Raw genomic sequence first — 9,472 nt, 5'->3', positions numbered from 1 at the left:
GCTGTGGTTCAGAAGTGTCATTTGGAAGAATACATTTTTTCATTAAAGATACATTGTTGGGATGTTGACAGGGAAACCACTATTTTATTAACTGTAATTACGGAAATCATTCCACACCTGTTTGTCATGGATTGTATCTCGTGGACTTTGCTCAGCGGTGATTGCATATGACACCTGAAGCAGAGTTCAAAAGTCTCCACTCTTGTTAGTTCATGAGTTCCTGAGAAGCTGTGTTTCTCAACTGAAGGGCTGGAAAGGAAGGTAAAGGTTCGGATTTTTTGGGGGGGGAGAGGTGCGGGAGGGGGAAGGTTACCAGTTTATGAATGTCCTTTTTGAAACATGCCTAAGAGTCCAAAACTGTATGTTTAAGGCAAAACGTTGGTAGTGCTCTGGGTGTTTGGTATTGATTTCTTTTAATGTCAAAGTATTTCCGCTTTCTGTTTAACTCCTGTTATGCTGAACTCTGACTATTTTTACATTTTACATATAGACACTATGGATAACCTTCACTTGAGTGTCATAGCTGTGGCCCTTTACTTCAATCTTCCTGGATTAGTGGGAACCAAGTCACAGCAGATTCTTCTTGATACACATCACCGCTCAGACTGCCGGTGGGACGGGGAGTTCTCAGTGAATTGTTCTTTTACCGGAATATCTACTATTCCAGATGTATCGCAAACAGCAATGACAGCTGATTTTAGTTACAATAATATTAAAACTTTTATGTCCACTGATGGAAGAAATGAAGAATGGATGCTGAAACATCTGAATCTCAGTAACAACCTGATTTCTGAACTCTCCTTAACTACTTTTAGAAATTTACCCATTTTAGAAACTCTAAACCTCAATGGTAATGCCATCCACACCCTCACACTGGACGTACCTACGCCTACACAGGGGTCTAAAAAGCCTGGGAAAGGCTGTCATCTCCTGCCTGCTTTGAAAGTATTGTCAGTTGAAAGAAACAATCTTAACACTGTTCCAAGAGGTAAGCTTTCAAAACCTTTAAGGACCTCACTCCCAAGGGGTAAGCTGGGTTTGGATAATATTCGGTACGTCTTGCTGAATTCAGAACATGACGGGCTCGTTGACTTACGCGTAAGGTGAGGGAAAGTTCCACCTGTGCGCAAGTACCAACACTGAAGCAAACAGGTTGTTTTGGATTAGGTTGGGATTTTTTATACCGTCTTTGCAATCATAACGTCTATCAAATATAACCAAATTTTTCCTCTGAGAGTCCAAACAGTAGTTTTTTCTTGTTGTATAGGAAGGGAATTGAGGATCTTTGGAAAAACACCAGCCTTCCCAATACAGTCATGAACCTTAAGATCAAGGAAATCGTGGATAATGAATTGCATACTACTCTTCAAAAGAAAGTCAATACTCTTTCAAGTAAAACTTGCCCCAAATTCAGCATTTCACGAAAACAGGAAAATACATTTTGTTCAGTCAAAATAGTGTTGCTCTATGCTGTCTAACACCCAACCAAAGTGACACCTTCTAGGAACAAGAGAGGGCTGTAAGGTTTCGATAGCCTTTTAGAAAGGGTTTGCTAGTCACTGAACTATGCCAGGCATCGTAGCCTTTCTGACAGCCTCTATCCTCATAAACAGATGGTTCACATTGTCCAAACAGTGTATAAATGAAGCAGAAAGCTGCAGTACGAGCAACGCTATCCTGTGTATTGTTTGCTGAATTCAGTTGATCTCTAATAACATCGTCAGTTTCATTAGCTCTAGATTTTTAGCATACTGGGGGCGGGGGGCAGGCAAACCGAAACCTCAGATATCTCACAAAGTCAGACAAAGGGAATAATTTTGCACCTACACAGGATCCTCAAAGTTCTATTTTTCTCCTTTTTTGATACTAAATAATCCTCTGGCACGAAGGAAACCATCTCGCTTAATTATTTTGTAGTATCTGTAAGGTTCTCATACAGACAGTATAGAAAAACTTGTAGAATATATTGATAGAGTTTTGATTCATTTTGATAGATAAATATAACTACACATTATAGGATGCCTCCATGGGTCAGACAGATCAACCCTTTTCTACAAGAGAGTAAATTTTTAGATGTTAAAAGTCAAATTGCTATGCATCATACCACCATACTTCAAGTTATACTTAAATCCCATATTCATTTAAATACGTGTTCAGAAATTGATGATCCTCCTCCAATCCTTCACTAACATTCCTGGTTTTAACCTCTGCTAAGAAAACACAAACTGCCTTTCTGAAGCAGAGGGGTTTGGCCACAGAGAAACCCTTCTCACAACCGCCACCCCAGGTGCCAGGCTGCTGCCACACCACTGTCTATTTTTGGTGCAAATTTAGCTTCAGGGAAGCATCCGAACTACAATTCTTCATGCAGGTGCAAGGAAGAATTTATGAACTGCCAGAACTTCCGAATGCCTTTCCTATCAGCTACCTCTGGTTTACAGCAGGAATGAATCATTCCCTCTGCTTTTCACAATAAACTGAAAGACCAATTACTCAGCAAACAGCAACAGCAAAGCGGAATAAGAGATTTCCAGTAAACCAGATGACACCAAGGGCAAATTTTTAAGAACTAGTAGCTTCTCAGCAATGCTTTATGATCAAAAATCACTTTAGAGTGCCATTCAGGTGTTACAAACTGTGGTGATGCTGAGTGTCTGAGCGCCTACCTTCCCACTGGAACTTGCAGGCTGGAGCTTCAGGGGCCGCCTGCACAGCACCTAAGAAAAATCTCCAGCATTCAAAAGGGCTACTCGTGCAAGGCAGATGCTGTCGTAACTAGGATATGCTGAAGAACATACTGTCATGCTTGATAATTCACAGGCAGACAGGCATAAGCAACAACATGTTTTTGTTTTCAGTCAGGTTTACATCCTATGAATATGGTTCAAATAATTCCACATATGGAAAACTCCCGTGAACCTGCAGATGGCAGTGAATAGGAGATATTGTATCACCTTTTGCATCTCCATCTTTTATTTACAACTAACATATTTGGATTTTATAAACTGAGTATATTCCACCCTTTTCACTCTCTTCCTTTCCTACCTCCAATTCTCCAGAGAAGCAAGCTCCAAGCACAGAGATCACAGCCAGAATAATTTTGATAGCACAAAGGAACGTTACTGCTTTTATGGAGACGTGAATTTTTAAAACATGCATTGATTGTGAACGTATTAACGTGCCTGCTGTTGATGCTATTCGGCTTTTAGAATGGGACAACCACTGAATAGGAAAGGCATAATAACTCAAAGCCTGCAGCCACTCGTTGCAATAGACAGGAATGGAAGGAATTTTGTTGCAAAGAATTTCAAAAGCCACTTGATGCAATTGGGGAAACAAGAACATGAAGTGTAAAACAGTTTTGTTCTTCCTAGGACTAGGCCTGCTGCAGTCTTTACAAACTGTCCATTTGTCATCCAACGGCATACGACAGATTGGTCTGAACGATTTTCAAAACTGTTCACAGCTGAAGGACATCGACTTGCAAAACAACAAGATAACTGAAATTCATCCAGACGCCTTCAGGGACCTCAACAAATTACAGGTTGTAAAGCAGTATTACAACTGTTTCAATTTTTTGTGTTAATCACCATTAAAGATGGCAAGGGTGCCAGAGCAGTGGCACAGGCTGCCCAGGGAGGGTGTGGAGTCTCCTTCCCTGGAGACATTCAAAACCCACCTGGACACGTTCCTGTGCCCCCTGCTCTAGGTGTGCCTGCTCAAGCAGGGGGGTTGGACAGGATGATCTCCAGAGGTCCCTTCCAACCCCTGCCATTCTGTGAAAGATATCGATTATCAACTATTCAGCGTGACTATATTGGTCTTTGATTATTATATTAGTATACAATTCTGAGAACTAAAGCAAAGGGTAAAAATAATTATTTTCATATAACTTATATTTGCTTTTCATATATAGGAAAACACAGACACTTGTAAATATACAAAACGTAACCATGAATTCACCATTTATCTATGCCACAAACCAATCCATAACTGGCTTAAACACACACACACATCCTTTTCTACCCCCATCCCTTCCATGGTGAGAGCCCTCTGGCTTCCCATTCGCACAGAGGTAGCCTACAACAGCAATATTCTAAATATACCACAATTTTAACTTTTCATTTAAATTAAAAAGTTCAGAAAAATATTCTTTAAATCCTAACCAGATGTAATGTTCCTGTAACTGCAGAAGTGCTTGTATGCTAAATAAATTATATTGCTGATATTGCAATTAGGATGCCATTGTAAGGCTCATCAAATTGATTCTGAACTATTTCCAAACAGGTCGTGGATCTCCGTGAAAATGCTCTGACAATGCCCTTACCACAGATACTAATCAGTTTGAACTTCTTTCAACTTGAAGTGGGTTTCCCAAATAGTTCCTGGATCTTTAACTGCAGACTAAATGCTTTCAAACATTTATTTCATTTTCTTTTTCACTCCACGAGGAAAACATTGAGGATTTCATATAACAAACCTGCCGACAACTCACCAAAATCTCTGCTGTATCTTTCAAGTTTCCATTTAAACTGCAGTGACACTGTGTTGCTCAAGAGGGCTGTAATTCCAACAGGGAAGACATCGGTGCTGAACTGTGACTTGGACAATGCAAGGGGTATGTAAAATGGGGACTCTATCCATATGCTGCTAAAATACAAGTGCATGCAGAATGATCAAAGAAATCTGGCTTATAAAGTGGATTTCTAAAGATACTAGTTAAAAATAATGCAAAAATTTAACGTACAAATCATTTCATTAGAAATTAGTATTCTGGTTAGAATATTTGAAAGCCACATCTCCCAAAAAAAGTCTTTGTCTTCTTCTTTACATTAAGCTAATAAAGTGATGCCAAATTATACACAAATAAATTTCAACAAGTAGTACGTTGCGACTTTATCAGTTAATTTTGGAATGTGAACAATAATAATAATTATAATGGGGCGGCACTTCTGGGGCATGTAGAAATCTGAGAAGGACACAATAGTGTTTCTAGTGTTCAGTTACAGCAAAATGAAATGAAAGTTTATTTGCAAGAGAAAGGATTTATATTTCTTCTAAAAAAAGTACAGCTACTATAGCACATGGTTCACTTAGGAAATGAATTCAGCATTTATAATTAATGCACAGCACTTGAAGTACAAGTGACAAAATCTACAAAGCTGAGACTTCCCACACAGAAGGAAAGCTAAGACCAATCTCAGAGTAGAAGGTGTACTTGTGATGTGCCATAAGGCAAAATGGTTTAACCTTAATGGACTAATAGCCTTGAGGCGGTAAAGCTTTCCCCTTGGAACACTTACCGCCAAATGAAAATACATAGGGTCTATCAGAAGTGCCACCTGCTCTGTCTATTAACAAGGCAAGTCACGGAAGCTCTGATCACGGGATTAAAATCAACACACTGGATTGCACCAAAACTCATCTGGGAACGCAAGCGGATCCAAAGGCAAAGGTGTACATACAACCTTGAAACACATTCCAACAGCCAACAACCACCCACGACCCACACCAGCTAAAGTTTGGAACAATTGCTCAGTAGATACAAATATATGTGGGTTTCCAACCTTTTGTTGCAGTAAAAGCAGTAACAACAGGAAAATCACAGTGGTTGAAACACTGAGTTAACTAGTGAAGTTTTACCTTGTAACCGCCCACAGTGACCACGGCCATGCTGGAGAACAGCTGGCTATGAATACGGATCTTCTGCGAGGGAGATCAGCAAGTGTTTCTAGTATGATCCAGAACATACTTAAATAATTTCAGTGACCTCCTCCCTCATCCATGCCATTTTCTCTTGTAAAGTCTGCTCTTAAGACCCCACACGTACTGTGTTTTAAATGGGGGGGGGGGGGAATATATGATGGTTTAACAGATACTTGGAACCATGTAAAATGATATGGATGGATAAAAAGAATGGATTTTATAATATTGTTATAATTAAAGATAGGTCAGAGTATGTTCTTACAGCCATAACTTGACCCTGCAAACCAAGTATCCTACACTTTTAAGAAAGATTTAATTTGTATTTTCTTTTATTTCAGGTAATGGTCTCTCTTGGTGGACACCTAAAGGCAGAATTTCAAAAGATAATAGTCTTCCTCATATGACAGTGGATAAAATGAATAATTTAGTGATATACAATGCTGAGAAAACTGCTGAAGGGTTATATTTGTGTATCTTTAATACAACAAAGAAGAACTATCTCATCTACAATGTACAGGTGAAAGAAACGGTTTCAAAAGTTTTGGTTAGAAAAGCCCGGGACACAAATGCTGTTTTTAGACAAGGAAGAACAGAGCAAGACCTTGCCTTGGCTGTCTCCCTCTCAGTGCTCATTACATTTGTTTGTGCTTTTTGTCTGGGTGCTTTTGCTAGACCCTACCTTGTGAGCCTGTGGAAGCTCATGTGCAGGAAGAAAAATACAGGCTCAGAACATACTTACTCTAATCAAGCTTTTTCAGATGAAACTTTGAGCAGAAGGTGCTCTGCAAGCAAACCAACACGTATGCAGTGTAATTTGTTCATTTGTAATGAGAGTTCTTCAAGAAACACATGCATTTTTCCTACAGAAACTTCTACTTTGTATGAAAATGTCATCGGTAGCAGCGTACATGCACAAAATACTGAAGAAGAGTACCAGAAACAAAGCAATAATGAGAGCAATGCGAAGAACAACCCAGTGTCTTCAGACATCAAAACTAGTATCATCAATGATGAAAATATAAATGTTGATGATAACGGACTATTTTCTGTAAGGACAGATTACAAGGACAGCAATGAAGTAACGCCAAGAAAATTAATAAGCGATAACATTTCATTCTGGAAGGATTCAAAAGATGCAAATAATGAAGACTCAGAGGACAGCAGGCTCCCTGCCATTCCCTCCATACCCAGGAGACTGAATGCTGACTCCTACTCAAATCACACTGACTCTTCAGATTCGGATCTATCCTTCACGGGAGAGACTGACTTTCCATTTTCCAGAATACAAACACATACAGTTGCACAAGACTCTAGGAACAGCGAGGTAAGCAACAAGTCTGGTCTGATGCAGCCTGAAATCACAAAGGCTACACTAGATTCTCCCAAAAGAAAAGGTATCATTTCACATAATGAACCCATGAGCACTACAAAATCTATGTCTGGAAGGCAAAGCTGTGATGAACTTGGTCTAATCAGCAGCATAAATATAAACAGTGATGTGGGAGATTTTATTTTACCCAGTAGCTGCAAGAGAGATACAAATATTGAGAATTTAAGTGCCTACCAAACAACAGAAAACTCTCCTCTGACAGAGTACAACTCTAAAATGCAACATACAAATGAAAAACATGCTTCAGCAGATATATTTGGCGATAGTTCTTCAGATGAAGGGATTCCTTTCACAATGAGTGACTGTAGTTCTGTAGCAGACTTTGAGCTGGAACAACATGATGTCAGTGACAACCTGCCAGTCTGTCAGTCATCACCAGAGGCAGCCGCTACGAACAGTGGAACTGAGAAGTTCTCATCACTGCTAGAGCCTCCAGACATTGCTGCTGAACTTCAGCATATGGGGGAAAATGAAGATGAGAATAATGCATATTTTGAAACCACTATTAATTGTGGATCAGACACCATCATGCCTGAAACAGCATCACTTTACGCTGATAAATGTAGTGACCGTGTAAGCATGTCAGATTCCAGCACGATTAGTTCTTCAAGCCAAGAAGTTCCTGATACTTTTGATTACTTTACTAATGCAGAGTCAACAGTACAAAACTCTCCCCCTGGTTCTCTCCACAATCAAACTACAGATTTTGGTTACACGTTACTTTCATTAAGGCGTTCTCCCACATGTGACACAGATACAGAGTGCACTCCTGAAGCAGCTGAATTGGAGCTGTATCAGTTTCCCATTGAACCACAGCATTCCCTCAGCTTCCGTCCCACTGAACAAAAAGAAAACGCACCAGAGGGAAGCACAGATGAGCACATAGATAGGAACTCCTCTGAAAAGGGTCACGGTGAAGTGGACATTACATTAAGAAGAAACATGAGTCCGTCTGAGGACAATGATTTTATTTTCACTCCCATTGATATTGGTTTGAATGAAATTATTAAAAAACCATCGCTACTACATTCCAGCAATGAATCATCTCTTCAATCTCTGCCTGAACACACAGCTGAAAATCATTTTATGGTTATTACAGAGAAAGAAGACTTGCTACCACAGGGGAAGCAGGTGAACACAACTAAGGCTTGTGCAGATAAAATGCGAACAGGTTTTAATGACAGAGACTGTGCTGGATACACAGAATTACAGGATACCAGCAACTGTAGTCTGCCCGAAGAAACACAGTCTGGCAATCTTATGGCAGATCTGCTGCATCTTCACTCCTCTGGGAAAACGCAATTGGTCTTCAACAGAGAAGATCGTTTCCAGCTGGATCAGAGTGACGAGGATGCATACTGCATCTCAGTCCCACAAGGCTTCTTCAATGAAAGCACACGTTACAGTTTGTGTTCATTCCCTCAAAAGCCTACAGGAAATATAATCTCCAAACGCACCGATTCTAGCCAGGCGGAGGATGATACTACTTTGACAGGACTGGAGAACAACTCTACAACTGCTGCCAACCTCCAAAATTCAAGTGAAAAACTCAGTCAAAAAAAACAGACTAATTCAGGACAGGGCCAGGTTTTTGTTAAGAAGAAAAGAGCATTTGATGGATTTGCTAATGTTTTGCAAAGCAGGAGAACCAACTTCAATAGCTGAGACACAAAAGTGTAATACTAAGCTCCCACAGTGTTTATGCCATATAGTAGGTGCAAAAATGATTGTGTCTTAAAATGAAATGTGTAGCTTGCAGTAACTGTTAGATACCAAGGGTTGTTTTGGGGGGGGGGTCCTCCCCCCCCCAGTACAACTATCTATCTGCCTTTACCTTCAGAAATCCAAGTAACGGAACTAGACTTAACAATGAGATGTCGAAAGCCTGGATTCATCCAATTTAAAAACTATCATAAATCCAAAGGGTAATTCAGGGCAGAAGCCATGGACTTCTAGGATACTCAAATGAGTGAACTACTCAGTAGTTATAACTAATAATAAAGCTTTTGCTGAGTTATAATAATAGTATTTACTTTCTCATTATTGCTGGTACTAAGATATTAGTTTCCCTTCAAATTTTGCTTCTGATATGCACTATTTTGTTTTTCTTTGTCTAAAATAAATGTAACACTGAAATTATCATTACATTACTGCTATTATTGTGTTGTCCTGTGGGACTCACCCTATACAGTGAAATAGTACATAATGCCATCTTCTACTTTTTGAACTAAATCTGTGGATTAAGTGTCTGAATTCCCACAGTTTTGCAAAGATAGGTAGTCTAAGCAGTATTCAATTACATTTAAAAATTACTTTTTAACTTGGCAAGACATAGGAGTAACGAAACCCTTCTTTTTCAAAGAAACAGAACAGAAT

The 9,472-nt window shown here is 39.5% G+C and overlaps 1 protein-coding gene across 4 annotated transcripts; it reads left to right on the top strand.

Moving 5' to 3' along the window:
* Positions 1-88: 88 nt before the first annotated feature.
* Positions 89-9,241, top strand: LRRC66 (leucine rich repeat containing 66). Of its 4 annotated transcripts, XM_064449400.1 has the most exons (5): positions 89-261; positions 491-988; positions 3,375-3,544; positions 4,288-4,618; positions 6,045-9,241. In XM_064449400.1, the coding sequence occupies exons 2-5, from the start codon at positions 496-498 to the stop codon at positions 8,759-8,761; spliced, it is 3,711 nt and encodes a 1,236-aa protein (XP_064305470.1). In that variant the 5' UTR covers positions 89-261; positions 491-495; the 3' UTR covers positions 8,762-9,241. The 4 variants fall into 4 exon arrangements, with proteins under 4 accessions (XP_064305470.1, XP_009501457.2, XP_064305472.1 ...); XM_009503162.2 differs by lacking the exon at positions 89-261 and having other exon boundaries at positions 328-988; XM_064449402.1 differs by lacking the exon at positions 89-261 and having other exon boundaries at positions 915-988; positions 3,467-3,544.
* Positions 9,242-9,472: the final 231 nt, after the last annotated feature.

This window comes from Phalacrocorax carbo, chromosome 4 (genome assembly GCF_963921805.1).
Source record: "Phalacrocorax carbo chromosome 4, bPhaCar2.1, whole genome shotgun sequence".
Lineage (NCBI taxonomy): Eukaryota > Metazoa > Chordata > Aves > Suliformes > Phalacrocoracidae > Phalacrocorax > Phalacrocorax carbo.
This window is presented reverse-complemented; position numbering and strand designations above follow the sequence as displayed.